At 41.2% G+C, this 18,132-nt stretch overlaps 2 protein-coding genes across 2 annotated transcripts; one reads left to right on the forward strand and one right to left on the reverse strand.

Moving 5' to 3' along the window:
* Positions 1-248: 248 nt before the first annotated feature.
* Positions 249-3,243, reverse strand: LOC131285542 (protein 60A-like). The gene is made up of 8 exons (XM_058314400.1): positions 3,023-3,243; positions 2,763-2,947; positions 1,996-2,182; positions 1,770-1,924; positions 1,609-1,703; positions 1,360-1,536; positions 1,141-1,275; positions 249-1,063 (listed from the first exon to the last, which is right to left on the reverse strand). Exons 1-8 carry the CDS (start codon positions 3,241-3,243, stop codon positions 938-940), a joined length of 1,281 nt encoding a protein of 426 aa, XP_058170383.1. The 3' UTR covers positions 249-937.
* Positions 3,244-14,031: 10,788 nt separating this feature from the next.
* LOC131285543 (proton-coupled zinc antiporter SLC30A1) lies at positions 14,032-17,753 on the forward strand. The gene is made up of 5 exons (XM_058314401.1): positions 14,032-14,220; positions 16,050-16,689; positions 16,757-16,882; positions 16,955-17,133; positions 17,202-17,753. Exons 1-5 carry the CDS (start codon positions 14,032-14,034, stop codon positions 17,751-17,753), a joined length of 1,686 nt encoding a protein of 561 aa, XP_058170384.1.
* Positions 17,754-18,132: the final 379 nt, after the last annotated feature.

Here is an 18,132-nt window from a genome sequence, read left to right on the forward strand (position 1 = left end):
TGTCGTGTTTTGTTCGATAAGAAGGAGTTTTAGTCGAGTACATAAACTTACTAGCGTATCGATTCATTTTTCCGCGACATTTTTGTCATACAACATGGCCGACTAAAGCTACTTTTTGATTACGTTGACATTTCAGGGGAGCAAAAATTGCGCGGGAACATCGCACGGACTTAAACCATAATTATAGACACAAATTATTCGCTTCCGAAGTAAATTTGGCTGAATCTCTCAATTCATATGGTACGGTGTTAGTTTTTTCGACACACATACATCAATGTTTATTTGCATCCGAAATGGAATAAAATATATGTCATATAGATATGTAATGTATGGAGTGCGCTGCTAGACAAAATATTTTTTTAGTAAACTTTCCTCTTTTAATCTACTCAAACCCTACTTAAAATCTGCATGGATGGCGCCATTGTGTAAATCCGAAATAAAAAAAATGCCTTGTCATACAATTAAGCTTTTGAGCACGATGAGATTCTAACATTCATACAATACACGATGCGATTTGCATAAAGCCCTGGTTCCAATAATACTGCATTAGCTGCATAGTTAAACAATTGCCTATCTTGCAATTCCTCTTTAGAATATGATTTCAGCGATAAGAAGATGCAGAGCTCTACTTATCAGTTAAGTATGGACCAATACTACTATAGGCTTGCCGTTGTTTGTTCCTGAAGACATTTTTGTAATCATGGCATTAATCCTGTAGCATAATCCTCCAACCACTTGATCTGTGCACATACATTTACATTAAGATATAAGCGTCGGATTTCAAATTTAAAAGTGTTTATGCGTACTTAAAGCTCTAAATCCTTCCACCGTGAAAACGATTCTTATCTCATGGCTCACTCATGGTTGCAAAGCTAAGGGCTTTTCAAATTTTCTGCTTGTCCGGTAATTGAAAAAAGGGATCTCTGCCTTTTGGTTTTCAATGACACCCGCAACTTTTCACAACCATATTTTTATACTTTTTCAAGTTCACATTAGACTCATCGATGTGGTATAAAACGGAAATGGGAATCAGTTTGGTCGGAGCACAACACGGTTTGGGGACCTAAAAAGAAATTTAGAATAAAACAATCATTGAAGCATCTGTGAAAAGATTTTACTATTTTGAGTAGATCACTTTACCTTTGTTGGATGATTCAAATGTACCAGCGTTTGCACAATAGCGTGATTAGTAGCATTCATATGAGCATTAAGTGGGAAGTTACATTCACCGCTGCAGTAGTAAGCACCATATCCTTCCGGAGCAATAATCCATTCCTATGACCACACAAAGAACAACATCAAGATCAATTAAACGGTTTCGCGAGATGATTGTACTTATAATTTTGGTTGTATCCTCACATGCCACTGCAGGTCCTTGAAGCTGACGTACAGTTGTTGTATACGGCAACTCTTGTGCTGATCGAATGTTGGATGATACAGCGGATTTCTGTGTTCGGTCTTGGTCTTGCGCCTGCGTTGCTGCGAACTACGCTTATTGCGAGTTGGTTGACGATGAAGAGTCGGTTGTACCATCTGCTACAAGAACAAACATATAGGAAAGCATTAAAACATTGATTCTGCAAGTGACATTTTGGAGTTGTCTTTTACCTGTGGACTGTTTGCGTAGACTACCAGGAAAGGTTGATATTCCTCACTGCCACGTACACTTACAAATCCAATGTCATCCAATTTAACTTCTCGCTCTGAAAGTTCAAACAGATATTATCGTATTTTAACAACAACTTGAATAACGGGTTAACGGAACCTACCATTGTGACCAGCGATATACGCTCCAACATAAAATCCATGATTGGCCTGTTTGTTTTTAAGCCAGAGCTCTGCAGCGCCGGTCACATTAATCTCCAGCCAGCCTTCGTAGTCGCCCATGAGCTCCATGCTACTGATTTCGGTCATCTCGCTCTCGCTACAATATCGAAAGAGTAAGGATTTAATTTAAGATAATTTGATTTTTAATCAGTATGTTTTAGACCTTACCCATCCACATCGATTATCGCGTACACCGTTAATGTAACAGTAGTATTGCTCGTACTATATTTGTTCAACATTTGCTTGCGATACAAACGTAGCTCCGCCATTAGAACACTAACATCGTTCTCGATGTTGGTAATGCCGAACCAAAGTCTCCTTCCTTTTTCGTGTCTCATTTCAGAGCCGTGGTGATCTAGAACAAAACATTCATTTTTATTTATTTCTTAAGGGATTACTTAAAATACAGCATAAATTTAAATTTGTTAATTGTGGTTTGAAAAATAGTTGATGTTAATATTCAACAGTAGTTTTAATTATAAAAACAGTAAAACAAAACTATTGTTAATTAAAAAATGCTAAACACAGCTTAGAATGTTGCACTTTAAAAGTCATGCACCACTTTAAAAAATAAGTTTTCAATAAACCCCGACATTATGGGTACAAAATGTTCAACTTAATAGTTATGTTTGCATCAAGAAATCGAATCGAGTCAGTTAGTCTGAAACGGATGTTTACGAACATACAAGTTGCGCAACGAATGACGATAGTAATCAATGTAAAAATATGATCAAACATATGATCTATTATCAAGTAGGTACATCGATCGCTCATGAAACAGGAAATGATGCGCAATATCAAACAAATCAATTCGGTTTAAACACTTATACGACCTTGCTTCTTCATGGTACGAACACGAACAGTAAGCACGAATAGTTAGTACGGTTAGAAATAGATTAGAAAAATAGAAACATGAATGATTGCATAAAACTCACTCTTATTCAAAAAAGTCATAATTATATCACTTTCATCAATAGCTTTTCTGTCAGCATCGGTGATCAGGATATCCATGCCAGTACTACGAACCTTTCGTATCCGTGAGGCACTATTCATTGCAACTTCGTTTTCCTCCTGCTGCAACTGATCGTAGACGTTCAGCAAAAATTGAGGCGCAGATTTTCTGGAAGATCGTTTCGGAATCAGTCACGTTTTGTTCAAAGGTAGCAGTTTAAACAAACACAAAACAAACACTTACCCCACGGACGAATGCAGGTGCCGTACGACGGGCCGTGGTCCCGGAAGCCCGAGAAGGTGCAAAATTTCATTCTCGATCTCCTGCTGTTCCTCGACGGACAGCGCATCTTCCAGCACTGTTTGACCGACCCCGTTGTCAACGTAAATGCCGGATAACGACGAACACGATGATTGTAATATACAGCACAGGAAACATGCCAAGAAAAACCCTTTTTGGTCCATGGTTAGCTATACCATGTACTTTGCGATCACCAACTCAATGAACAACAAATTCCAGAGTCCTGACAAACAGCACTGCACTTGACAGCGAAGAAAAAATTCTTTCAGCAGATCTGTCTCTTTCATCTCCTTTCCTGGAATGTAGGCCGTCTGTGATGTTTAAGTCGAAGGCCTACCGTCGCTATGCTGTAGGCCTTTTCTTATGAAGCCGTGCAATAGCAAACGTTCGAAGTTTTGGTGGTTTCTTAAACAATTGCATAGTACCTAGGAATGTTTTTGTGCTAAAACCTAGGTAATATTTTAATGGTTTATGACTTTAAAAAAGTAAGGTGCAAAATCCCTCCGATTGAGATGTAACTGTAACAATGGAAATATCAATTACACAAAGTTGTTTGACACCAAGGATAAATTTACAATGTTTTTTGCAGAAAGTACCCAAAGAAACAAAATTGTATTGTTTTAAACAATTTTTAATTTTATGAAACAGGCCCGGCGCAACATATTTTTCCACCCAATGTACAAGTGCCAGCATTTGACAGCACGTTTTGCTGCATCGGCAGTAGGATGCTGTTTGTTATAACATCGTAAAGTGACAGCACTTTTCAAAAATGTCCGTTAATAAACCTTTTCTGTTGTATTGGTAATTCATGCTATAGGTGCTTTCAATAAAACGTTAAAAGGATTTCGAAATAAAACAAATCGTTTCCTTCAAAGTAAATATTACATGCCCCAATAATCAACCTGGTAGAAAAGAACCCCGTATATGGATCATAGGAAAATTTGAAAGGCATTTGATTTTGTCACAAAACTATTCATTTTACTCGAACCGCGTCATCGTTTGACGCAAATGACGCACAATATTCATAAACAACAGGTTTGGGATTTAAAAATAGTTTCTTTCGTGTTCAACATTGTCTACGTCATTCATGGCACACTTAAACCAGTTTTCCAGTTCATGATTCCCGCATTCCCCGATTGATGAATGAAGATGAGCGTTATCTTTTAGAGGCATCGAAAAATTTTCTTCCAAAGCTTGCATGTTTGAACCAACCATGATGAACTACTGATAAGGTTTCTCGCAGGACCCACCCAAACAATTCCACATCGGACGCATGATTCACTAATCGTGTTTTCTCCGTTATCCTTGTTTGACAATGGAAGACGCTAGAATTCTTTACAGCGGATATTGGAAGCGATAAATTTTCACCAACACACCAACGAGCGGATGCATTCAATGCACAAACACACAAATCGAAAGGAAAATAGATAAAAGGAAATGTAATGGAAGACGGGTGAAGAGAGAAGGCTGTTTGCACAAAAACGCATCTGCAGTACAATGCAGTTGCAAGTGATCTTTAGAAGGAAGAGGTGTATTATTCTGTGGTGTTTTGACTGAAATTGTGTAGTTTTGTTGAATGCTTTTGGGATAATTAAACAGCTTTCAAAAATATTTTCACAGGCCAAACGGGTCAAACAAATATTCCTAGTTTACAAGGTAAGATCAGTTAGGCCGCGTCCACACGGCATCGTAGCGTAGCGATTTTGACACTCCGTCGTAGTGTCAACTATTTTTTATGGCCGTGGCTAAGGCCTCTCGACCAACATTTACCGAGGAGCCACACGTAAGCGAACGAACGCGTATAACGAATTTTTTGGCCCGAGCTTTTTGCGGCAATCGCTGTATACCATATTTATAACAGTTGGTCTGTTTTTTTTACCCGTACATGGAAGGGGAAGAATGCCCAAAAAATTCGCTCGACTTTTTCTGTGCGCTAGCGAACGTTCGCTCGAATTCTGAGCACCGAACGTGAACCGAAGGAAGGAAAGAGAAATCTATCATTAGAGCGAGAGGCATTGCTGACACACGGTAAGCTCCAGCCGCTCGAAAAAACGTTCGTTCGGTGTAAAAAGCTTCACGTGTGGCTCCTCGGTTACACTACGACGGAGTGTCAAAATCGCTACAATACTATGCCGTGTGGACGCGGGGTTAGATTTATTGGTAGATCAAGTTTAAATCGTAATAGTCAACGTTTCCCTACTTCCGCACATCTTTTCTAGTAAAGGCTGAGGTCTAACCGACCACAGAAAGGTGAATGTTTGTTGTGGCTATTCTATTATTTGTTATGTCGAACACATTTATGCGACATTCCGCAACAACATGTGATTGGAACGTGCTCTTATGATCGTACCTGACGCATATGTTTTCCTCCCTTTATAGTCCATTGACCGGCTGGAAGGAATCTCGGTGCGTCGAGACTCCTGCAGAAGCACATGGATGTTTCACTTTTTCCACCCGTGTCGTACTCGTGCGCGATGATAAACAACAGCAACAAGCGTCATGAGGTCATGAAGAATGACAATGGTTACAGCGGGTGGCTGGGGCAAGATAAGGGAAGAAATAGAAAACAGTCCCACAACGTTACCAAGAGAACATACACGTTCCCACTTCTGCTTGTTAGGTTGTGTGTAATAATTAATTTAAAACATGAATCCAATCCAAATTGACCGTTATGTTGTTCATCCACATTGGATTGTGTGAAACACATGCTAAGTTGTTGTGCTATACGGTGGGACTAAACAACACCGGCATCATGGTGCTCCAACACACTAGTCTATACCATTGTGTGCGGATCAGCTGTTTCATTGTGAATGACTGCAAGATGCACGTTCCGTTATCGCTCCGTTCCACGCGCCCATTGTTAGTGTGTACAAACACTAACGTTCGTGCGCGGCTTGATAACCATTTGAATTGGTTCGCCGGCCACGCGTTTCGGCGGTTGTTTTCCATTTCACATTAGTACGATTGGCGAGGGTTAGTGTTATGAAAGGTATTGCTATCGAAAAGGTAAATGATTAATTAAACTTTTACAAGCCCGGGCGATTTGAATTTAATTTCCAACAGAATTGATACATTTACACTTTTGAATGTATGTTTCATAAATTCATTTTTAAATTTGAAAACCAAGTAAAAACTCATAATCAAGATTCACAGCACAATGTCCTACTTTATTGATGGTGGATTTCTTTGAAATTTTTGCAGGAAACTATAGCAAAAACCTGAGGAAAGTGATATTCTTTAAAAATATGGTCTTTGATAAATAATTTTTCTTTCTTTCCATAAAACATTAATTTTCTTCGATGACTCATTATTTCATGACCATTGTTTTTTTATGTGACACGACATCCCCTAGTGGGACAAGGCCTCTCTTTGAAGAGGGTTTTTGTGACCGAAAAGACGGTAATTATAGATCGGTGGTCAGCCGTTCGTAATACCGGAGGATGCCGGACGTGAGATTCGATCCCACACCTGTGGCGTGGTGTTTTCTCGCGCTACCGCTGCGCCATGGGCACACCCAACACCATTGATTAGTTTCTAGGAATAAACGGAGATAAGAACCAGCAATATTTTTTCGATTTGTAGTAATGTTTAAAACAGTACTAAATTTAATTTAATATTTCAAAGTAAATTATGATAGTGTCGTCTGTTATTAAAGTTTTATTTTCATCAATGCTGTGCAAACTATTTTCAAGTGCACATCTTATATCCATTGCAATTTGCCCCGAAAGTGATCTTATCTTTATTCCTCTGAGGATACGTAAAAACTAAATAATACATAGCATCATTTTAATTTTGTATAATTATTATCTCATTTTGTACACGTTTAGTGTCATGCTTGCGATGCACGATGTTTTCTATAACATTTTGCCCATTTTGGTATTAGGGTGATAGAGATCGCAAACCGGCATTGGTAACCTAATCGCACTGCAAAAAAAAAAAAAATAGATTCGAAACACATGTGTGCGGTCCCCAACAATCCGCGGCTAGGACGCCGCCATGTGTGTTTGTGTGCGCCTTTTACACGGTCCCACAAGTGTTTAGCACGCGGTCGCCACCGTCGGAAGCACGAATCCGTGGTTCCGTGCGATATCGCACGCCTCGCAGGCGTTCAGTTCGCGTTCAACAAGTGCCGAAAGCGGATGATCCGTTCCGTGGCGTGCGCGACCGATCGTCTGCCGTAAACACGCTTGCTAACAACAGCGCACACATCCACAAGCGGCCGTGTGTCCCATTCCGATTGCTTTCCGGTTGTGTACTTCATGGTGGTTTAGTATTTTTAGAACCTTCTCCCAGTTCGTTGACCAGCATTGTGAGCATCCAAAAACAAGGGGGACGATATTTTTCATCCTCTCCCCAGCTGTGTGTTAATGTGTGTCGTTTCGAAAAAGTCGTGGGTGAAATAGTTTGTTTTGTGAATCAAAATTAAAACGCTTTCGCTAGTTGCTGAAACTTAGCTCGATTTAACATCCAGTGTTCGTATGGGACCTCGTGTAGTGACACCTTTAGTAAAACCTTCAGTGAACAGTAAAGTAATAATTTTTGCATTCAAATGATAATGGCTCGACGCAGCTCCAATTGAAAACCACAATAGAACCACATTACTACTTGGGTTCCGATCGTGGGAAAAAACAACATCCGTGGACATGCTTCATCTAAACTGACGGCTGTGCTCTAGTGTTTTCGTTATAAGATTTTTGTTTATTGAATTGGAGACTCCCTTCAACCTATTCGACCCAGCATATCGGAGGCTGAAATAGTCATAAAACGATTCGTTATCAACAAACCACCGATAACTCCACCGCAGCTGGTGGTGGAAAACTGTACCAGTGCTTAACAGACTGGACAACGAGTTGGTACAAGTGAGTATTTTTGCAGACAGAATCGATCCGTCTACGCGGTTAGCAACATTCGTTTCGCAATCATGGTTACCCTGTGGGAGTGAGAGGGTTGATGGAAATTGGTTTAGGGGGTAAAATAGATGTGATTTCCGGGAGGTAATAGAGGGTATTAGGGGCAGTATAATGCAATATAAAATAGATATGTTGATGATCAAATTAATTTTGTTGAGACCGTAACTCAAATGAAAAATATTTTGAAGGGTTTAGGAATTGATTGGCTTCCATCAAAACGGCAAGACTTTTGCGGATTGCTAATCTACAAAAGATACAGATAATTTGTCTACAAACCTACGGTTACCATACCAATCGCATAATGTCAACCGGAAAAGATAACATTCATAAAAGAGGCAGCCTCAAAAGTAAATTTATTATAAAAACATGCAAAAATTCAGCAATGACTATTTTTATTCAAACAAAATGTTAATAAGCTATTAATTGCGCGTTACTCAGTTCAGTAACATTTTTATTCTAACAAAATGGTCAACATCCGGTCAGCATGTGATTTAAATCTAATTTTATTTTATGCAAATTCTGCACGGATCCATGCAACAAATGCTCGTTGGCAACGACGTGGTTTGACCGTCCGCTTGTTGGGTTTCACACTTGCAATTTACCAATGAAATAGCGAATACTTGTTTTTATTGAACATACAAAAACCTACTCACTTCTTGTAGGAGGTGTCACACAGCCGAATAAATAAAATTTCTGTCAATCAAACGACAACGGTATGTTATTTTTCAGGATTTATAAATCACCTTACTCGATTGTCGAGATTTAATCCCACAAATCTGATTTAAACGAGCTCTTAAAAGTGAGCCGACAATATCAAATGTTTCGTGGGTGCTGGAATTGTGGGAATAAGAAAGAAGAAAAGACAGTTGGTCCCGACCTAACGATCAAATAATTTACGAGACGGTTCGGTTCCCAAATTTTATTCAAATCTTTCGGAACGATCGTCATCGGATCCGGTGGGATTTAAATATTGATACGTTCGATTGGTTTAAACGACTCCATTGCCAGTTATGACTTCCACTGTGGGCGAGAAAGATAAACGAAAAACAAATATGAAGTAAGAAACGTGCCCCTTACACAAAAGTTATTCACCTTGACCTCGTCTTCTTGTCGCATACAAATTTCCTTTCGGATGATCCTCGACGAAAGGAAAGAGCGCCGAAGTCGCGTAACGTTTCTTAACGCATTTGCGTTGACTTTTGGCGCCGCAGCGTTGGATTAGCTCGTCATCGATCACGGCGCAACCCTTGACGATCGCGTTTTTCTATATGGCGAAGTCATTGACATCGCCAGTTGGAGCTTCCAAAATCGGAACAGGGTGTGTGTTGCTGCGGGAGATGCACCGAAGCGCCATTTCGCGGTCGCAGCGCAACCTTGAAGGAATTTATGTCACCACCCCGGGTAACGGCAGCTTCGATTAACCCGATTGACGTGGTGTGTGCGCTTTCCGGCGGACACTTCACCGGTTTGATCGAATGACAGCGAAAGTGATTGGTGAAGACGCTTACCACCCCCCGTTACCAACGCTTTCTGATGTGGACGGCCTTGTGCGAGGAACTTATGAATTCGTCGTGGGTGCGCGATTTGCGCAAGACTTTTGTACGCACGACGGAAGAAATGTATACGATTGTTTCAAATACCGACACGGCGACAAAGAGATGCTTCACTAAGTTATTCAGAAAGAAATGGATATGAAGAATGGATCAATCAAAAAGGGTTATTGAAAGAAGTTTCACTTAGCAAATAACAAACCTGCATCAGAAGAAGACCATTAGACCCATTACATGGTTTGCTTTCAATTTTTAATGCTTTCAAATCAATTATTTGAAATTAAATTAAATTTATTTGAACCGATCATGTTATTCGGTTTAGTTTTAAAACCTGTATGGTTTATCAAATTTAAAATTTAAATGATTTGCTACATCCATATCCTATTTGATTGCGATTTTTTAAAAGAGAATGTGTTTTTCCATCATTATTTTTTTATTTGTTTGTTGTTGATAATTTCATTGACTATTGTTCGTCTTTCTGTAAATGAAAAAAAACTAAGATATGCTAAGATAGTCATTTTTTTATGTACGCTTTGGGTGCGTTTTCTGTGTTGAATGTATCGGAGGGCATATGTGTTGAGTTGAATAAAACACATAAAAACCTGCTTAAACGTCAATTGTAGTTTTTTCGTTAAATACTCATAAAGTTCGTGACGACATTATTCTTGAAAGAGTGCATTATTCATATTGTTATTTTTGATAAATTAAACTATGATAGTACGATTTAACAGTTAATTAAGCGTCTGCGCGAATTGGCGAATTTCTGTTGATTTTTCTAATTTTGTAGCGAGTTATACTACTACATGCAAATACCATACACAGTGGTTATTCATAGCAATCAAAAGAAAACAAAAATGAAAATCACCTCTTTGTCATCTCAATCCCGCAAGGCTTTCCCGATCGAGCATCTTTGTAAATAGAACGGGTGCTAACTGGAGGATTTTACCACTTCAAATGTACCGTACCGGCGCGGAAAGCGTGGAACTGCTCGATTTGTTTGCGCACAAATTTGAATCTCATAAAATGGATGCCCGCATGCGGTTGCTCGCAAATTGACTCAGCTGGTTTGTTTTTCCTTTTTTTTTACCTAAAAGTGAACGTTTTACACAAACGAACCATTTGCGTTGCTTCTCGTGCTGGCGATTAGCAAAACGTCAATACAGGGTTACCCTTTGGCCATGCAGATTAAATCAATCAGATGAAATCGGGAGCACATAACAAACGTTTGAAAAATCTACAACCATTGCAGTACATACGTTTTCTGCAAAGATGAGCAGTACACTTTTTTCTGCAAACCCTTTGCGATCGATTTACCTACACGACAATAGCAGCAAGATCGTTGCTCACGGTTCGGTTCGATTAGGGTCGAGTTGATGCAACCGGCTCGCACAGTGTGGGACAAGGTTGCGAACGAACATGTTGTTTTTGTTTGTTTTCGTGCCAACTTCTATCAAAAAACGTGAACTGCATTTTATTGGCGCACACGTGGGAGTATTTGAACGATCACAGAATTTCAATTGACGATCGGCTCTACTTTTTTTCGAGCATGTTGTTCGCCCTGTCGGAGCGATTGGGAAACATCTGCTGGACGTTTAAAGGGTAAAATGTACCTTTTGGAGCGCTCCGTGATCGAATGGACACCGACCGTCCACGTGTGTATTTTCCTTTGCAGAATATATAAAAAAAGGAAACAATCTAAAAGTGCCCTATTTCACACTCTATAAACAGTTTCTATACACGGGAATAAATGAAAATATTGATTTATGAAAATAGTCTTCAGCAGTTTGGAAGATCATGGAGATCGTCTACTAAATTTCTTCTTTTCTATGCTCATCCTGCTTTTGTTGGTTGATTTATTCCCATAATATCCCTCTACTTCTTTTCCCTCTTTCGATGTCTTGTCCTCTTTATCATTATCGCCGACAGAGAAGCTGACGAGAGACACCACAACAATGTTCAACCTGACTTTATTGGTACAATTTACTCCCATCGTGGATCAGCGTTATCACATAAATACGTCAGAACACCGAGTCATAACAGGCGCTCCATGCTTTAATCTTCCAAATGAACGTGAGAGTCACTCTCCTCCGGGAAGGCGTTATGTGCAAAAAAAAAAAAAAAATAATAAAAAGAAATGGAACAATCCCTGATGTGCCCAATAAAAACCTTTGAAAGTTAATTTGGCCTGACGGCTCGAAAAGCGTTACGAAAAGACACATCTCATGGATACGCCGTTGCGTGCTCAGCCTCATCATCCGGGCGAGCGCTTCCTCCTTGACATCGTTTGCATTTGTGATTGCAGCTAAGCCGGGACAAACATAGCGCACGGTACCAAGTAGTTTGTCTATGGGCGGGTTTCTTCTGGATTGAGGCATTGGCCTCGTGGACTACCAGAAGGGCCTCGTGCAAGATAAGCGCTCATCGTCGAATTTAGGCTTCAAACCATAAATTAATACACCTCGCCTGTCGTTGTCCACGGCGTCGGTGGTCGACAGGGGGGGCAAACAACCTGATAAACGGCCGGTGTTTGCTCGTTCGTTTTTCTGGCACATGTGGGCGGGTGATTACACTGCCACCCTTGGCAACAATTTGCAGCGGAGCGTTGCAAATAAAGCTGTAGAAATATGAAAAATACGAAGTACCTCGCACCTTTGGTTCGCAAACGTGGTTCTTGGAAGCAGGATTATCCTGCAGGCTGCAAGGATCCGTTTTGGAAACCAGGTGAACCGTGAAGGGACAAATTTATTTTCGTAGCGACAGTTCACCTGAACTCGCCACAAGTGGGTTGGCTGGAGGGATTTTAATTATGCAAATGTCGATGATCTAAATTTTTTTACCTTCCTGAAATGCCATCGATAGTGTTTTATCGTGTTAGTTTTATTTTCCGTTGCATTGAACTGGAAGAAAATTTAGTTCTCTAAGGGTCATATTTTATTTATTTTATTTATTTATTTATTTATTTATTTATTTATTAAAATATTACGGACGTTGTCGTGTTGTTAAAGCAAACATGCTCTTACTGACAATTTGGTTCTCAGGACATTTCCGAGGGTCATATTTTTCTCTCATATTCTTCTTTCAGAAATGGTGTTGTTATTTGGCAAAACATTAAGTTAGTTTGTATGTTGTATCATACATATAATGAACATGAAATAGTTTGATATAGAAACAGATTACAAAGACAGTTGCTGAAAAGTTTTTTTGTCGAGTTTCAAAAACCTTCCTTTCGCATTAGCAACGTTCGTTGCACACGAGCGAGCATGTCGTGCACGATTCTCAAACGTGCCACCAACATTTTCCCGATAGTTTCATCACCTTCCAGCCATAACCAACCCTCCCTTCCCCCCCGGGATATATTCAAATGATCCCTCGTGAAGAGGGAAGTCCACTTATCCAATTGAGTTATTGTTACAGCCACGCTTTATGATCGCTAACGATCGCTCGACAGCCATTTAGAGCCGATAATCAAAACGATAACGAACTTTATCCGTTCGAGTTTGAGCAGAAAGAAAAAAAAAATGATGGACGATAATTTTTTACTGAGGAGGATAAGTCTGTAATTTCATGCGAAAAGTAGATATTGATTGTGTTGCTATAATTTTTTTCCATGCAGCAACAGAACTTGCTGAAAACTGCTGACGTTGAAGCGGATTTTTGTTTTTTGCTGGAGTAAACGATCGGTAGCAAAAACAAAAACACTTCACTTTAGTCAAGGCAAAGTGAGTTGTTTGTTTGAGGTGTTCTACAGATTGAGTTGCGAAAAAAAACATTGTTTGTTTGGTGTTTCTATAATATAATTGAACATCAATAAACTCAACGATGTGTTTGCTATGTCTATGATTTACTACTGTCACAGTTGATAAGCACAACTTAAAACATTCACAAATCAAATAACTTTATTTTCTTCACAATTTTTGCTTCGTTAAAAACTTTAAATTTCATTTTTATTGTAGACCCTTGGGGCACCCTTGCTGAGAACTGTTGCATGATGCACTTATATATTTTGCCACTTTTCACGCTCACCCTGAATGCTCCACACGTTCGGGAGGATATGTGATACTCACAAATAACCCTAAAGAATTCGGCACAAAGAACTCAGGTCAGCGTTTGGAGAAGGAATGCAAACGTAATTAAAATACAACCCGTGAAGGGCACCCCTGTGGCGAATCCCTTCGATTGGAACAGAGTGTGGGCATTTTTCTTACGAAAAATCATTCTGATTTATTGCGGTATTAACTTTTTGGACTTTGTTCGTTCTTTTAGGTTGGATTTCGGGAAATTTGAAATACTTGACTGCCTGCAGTGGGAAATATAATATACTCTTTTAACTTATTTTTTCATTATAAATTCATGCAAAATATCTCATTGCTGCTCTTCGTTGATTCTTTTCGCAGAGCAAATGAAAAATTTCCGAAAGGGAGCTGGATTATAGGAGAAGGTGTTCGGCGGCTTGCGTTTCGTGTCTTAAGCTGGAACCACCCTCGGCCCCAGCATGCCGATGAAGGAGTGGATCTACCGGATGCAGCCGGTTCAGCTGTATATCGTGTTGGCCTGGTCGTCGCTGTACTTTGCGGTGCAGCTGTTCCTCAGCCACGTCTCGCACTCGATGGTGCTGCTAGTCGCTTCCTATCACATGCTCTGCAACATCATTGCCCTGACGGGATGCATATTAACAATCAAGGTAAGAATCGGTAAATTAAAGTTGTAAATTTAAATCCGTAGGATTTATACTTCCACATGAGCCTGCCATGCAAATGTCATCGTGCTTAAAACCGGGTTGCCATTATCGGCACTACCAACGAGAAGACAGCTCATAAACAGGATGATTAAAAATGACCGATCTGATGGTGTGAACGCAAGGGCGCGTGTGTAACATAAATTGTGGCCGCACATGCTAATCCCTCCCCAGCCATGAGCGGAATAATTGATGAGGTTCAACCCCTAAACACGTCTTCCAGGCAAACCCACAAACTCGTTGGCATTTCGATCGACGTTTCGATACTGTATCTCGATCTCGGCCGAGCTAATCGGAGTTTGCACAGCCGCGCACTTGAAACCGAAAATTAAAACACATAAATAAAAGGAAAAACAAACGTTTATCGGGCCGACGCACTAGAGGCCCGTTGCCACATATCAGGCAGATTGTCATGGAGGCTGACTTTCGCTTTCGTCCGAACCACTCTCGGATGCAACCGTGCGGTGCTGTGAATGTGCATTTTGCAGTCATCGCCGCCAGTTTGCTTGTGTGGCATTTGTTTGCGTTTGTCGAATCATAATTAAGCGCAGCGTGCCTGAGGCCGGCTACGATTGTCAGAGGTAATTTCCCGCCCAGTTAATGCCCACGTGAATGAACATAGAGGTGGTTTATCTGGGCATATGCGCACTGGGAAATGTTTCTGGTTTTCGGTTGCTAACGCTGCTGCACGCACTCATGTTTGTAGACCAATGGAACTTGTCGGTTTTCCCACCGTGTGGAACAATAGGATATTAAAACATTAAGATGTATGTTTTTGGACAATGTGCATGGTATTTAAATAGCATATTGCGCTCTCACAAAGAATACATACAACGATGCTGGTTTCCGGTTTGTTACGTAAACAACGTTGCTAAGATACAATGCATCTATTCCGTTTTGAACTATTTATATTTAGTTTAAACAACGCGACCCGCCAACAAAAATGAGAGAAAACTACCGTTTTAAGTGAAGTCCACAACATTTTTCAAAGATTTTCCAGCTTATATACTCGAATTGAAAAACGTAAATTTGTAAAACTTGAAAAATGAAAATTAGTCACAGTGTTGGAAAATATTGAATTGGGCTTCTGGATTTAGCGTCATTACTAGAAATGTTTTGGAATTGGAAAATAAATTCAGATAGTCGAATGTTTAGCACAGACGAATGAGAAAAATAAACTAATGAAGTAGTGGTTCAATATGAAAACAACGCTTTGAACACCCTTGAAAAGCTCCAGGAAGAAGCATAGATTAATCTATTGCACAAAGTAATATGCAATTTGAACGCGTTCGAACAAATGGACATGAATAAATAGTCGGTGATCTTATTCAACGAACCATTTTCCAATCAAGTACCATTAAACTAACTTGCTCTGTTGCCAGGCCTGATGAAAGGCCATCTTGCTGCCGGACAACAATGTGCCAAAAGCACTTATGGCGGGTTCGGTAATAATGAGCCAAGGTTGGTGATCGCTCACGATAACGAGTTGTTGAATAGGTTATCAAATCGATACACATCGGCTGATTGCTACCACATCCCTAGAGTTCCCGAGCCAAGGGGTTTATGTAATGATGGTTGTAGACGCGATAGACCCACGCTTAGTGCGGTTGTCTGGTGTTGGCAAACCAATTAATTGCCCATTGTGTGCGATGATGGACCGGCTTCCCGTTTGCAAATTACCTCCCCGCAGCATAATGTGTAAGACGTGCCCGTTTGTTAATGGGTTTTTGCTTAAAATTGTGTTCCTAATTTTTTTGTTGACTCTCCATCCACAGAAAAGTGCCATACCGACCGAGCGCGATGGATGCCGGTTGAAGCCGGACGCACGGTCAGTCTCCCAGCAGCTGACGAGGGATAGTGACACGGCAAGTGGACAGTTTGCGGAAGTGCCCGCGTCGCGTGACTCACCGGAAGGAAGCGATGCCGTCGCCACCAACCCGGAGGAAACGGCGCTGGAGATCAAGGACAAGGTGAAAGTGAAGGCACGGCAGGCGCGCGAAAGTACACTGAAGAACACGTTCGGCTGGACGCGCATCGACATCCTCACGATGCTGGTGGTGTGCATCTTTATGGCGTCGTTCTGCTTTTCGGCCGTAATCGAGGCCCTGCAGACGCTGTCCCACATCCACCATCAGGACGCGATGCACTTTCCGGTGCAAATACTGATACTGGGAGCGATGGGGCTGATATTGAACGGGATGTGCTACCTGCTGATCGGTGGCTATACGTACCATCAGGGCAGCTTCCTGTACATCACGTCGAGCGGTAATGTGATCCTGGACCACTCGATCAGCGGCGATGGTGTTCGGAAGGGCGACCGAAGACTGTCCGGCTCGAGAAGGCAGGTGACGCCGTCTCAGTTGCGTAGCAAAACAAAGCGCCAGAGTGTTCGCGAACTGATGCGTGATATCTGCAGTAAGTGACAGCTTGAAAATCGAGAATCAATCAGAGATACATTTTTAAAACACCTCCATCCTTTCAGGTACCGTCATCGTGATCATTTGTTCACTTATCGTTTACTGCACAACGGAGGAAACTGCCAAATTCGTCGATCCGGCGTTGTCGATCTTGTCCTGCATAATCTTGCTGACGCTGAGCTATCCTTACAGTGAGTTAATACGAGCACCGAAACTGTTTCCACTGTGCACGTTCTAATACATCTCGTTCGCCCTTGTTACAGTGAAAGAATCCGGTATGATTCTACTCCAAACCATCCCGGACACGATCGACATTGAAATCTTCAAGAAAACGCTGCTGGACGGCTTTAAGGACATCGTCAGTGTACACGATCTTCACATTTGGCAGCTAAGCGGTAACCAGTACGTCTCGACGGTACACATCATCTTCGATAGTCCAAAGGTTCGGGGTGAATGAGGAAAGCGACGCACGAACAGAATGTACTAACTGTTAATCCTTTCCTCTTTCAGGTCTACCTCAAAATACACAACGATGTGATCGAGTTCTTCCATGAGCAGGGCATCAACCAGGTGACGATACAGCCCGAATTCAAAGCCGCCGAGGTCAACCGAACGCTCGGCGATGCCAGCAAGGCCGGCTGCCTCATCCAGTGTCGAACGGTGGCGCAGTGCGCTAGTCGTCAGTGTTGCGACACCATCTCGCAGGAAGAGTCCACCCAAGAACCGCTGCTGGAAGTGGTCGATTTGCCACGCACGGAGGAAACGACTCACTCTGGCGAGAAGATTGCGTTGGGCCCGATCCCTAAACCGGCGGACGAGCCTAGCAAAACAACAAGCATCGATAGTACGGACACTAGCAGCACGAGTCAAATAACGGTGAAGGAACAAACTACCGACACAACGGGTGCCACGGCGCAAAGCACTGGAATCGATGTGCCAGAAAGGAACGAACCATCAACCGGCGCGCAAGAGGGCACCGGTACAACCACAGTACAAATTAACCCAGTTAAGACTGAAAGCGAGCAGCAGCAGCGAGTTGAAAGTGATAGCCTGAACGAATGACGATGGGTAACGTTTTGTATTGTAGTGCAATTTTGTCTGTTTTCGATTCGAACTCGCGTGCAGCTAAGCACACATTTTCCCCCACGAAAAGGGGGGCTCTCAAGCGGGATGCCATATTGCTTATTTTAATCGGTAGTAGCAAACACACGGAATGAGTGTTGAAACAGGTTGTTCAGGAAAGCAGGTGCGCATTTCGTTTTCTAATACGTAAGATACATTTTACTAATAAACTTTAACGTTTGTTTAGAGTGACTTTAAAGAGTGTTTTATGAAAAACGCGAATTATGATCATAATTCGAATAGATTAAACGCTTGGCAAAAACATCTAGTTGTGATGCATAGCTTTAGGCGTAAGTATTCTTTACATCAGTGGTGTCAA

This window comes from Anopheles ziemanni, chromosome 3, assembly GCF_943734765.1.
Source record: "Anopheles ziemanni chromosome 3, idAnoZiCoDA_A2_x.2, whole genome shotgun sequence".
Taxonomy (NCBI): domain Eukaryota; kingdom Metazoa; phylum Arthropoda; class Insecta; order Diptera; family Culicidae; genus Anopheles; species Anopheles ziemanni.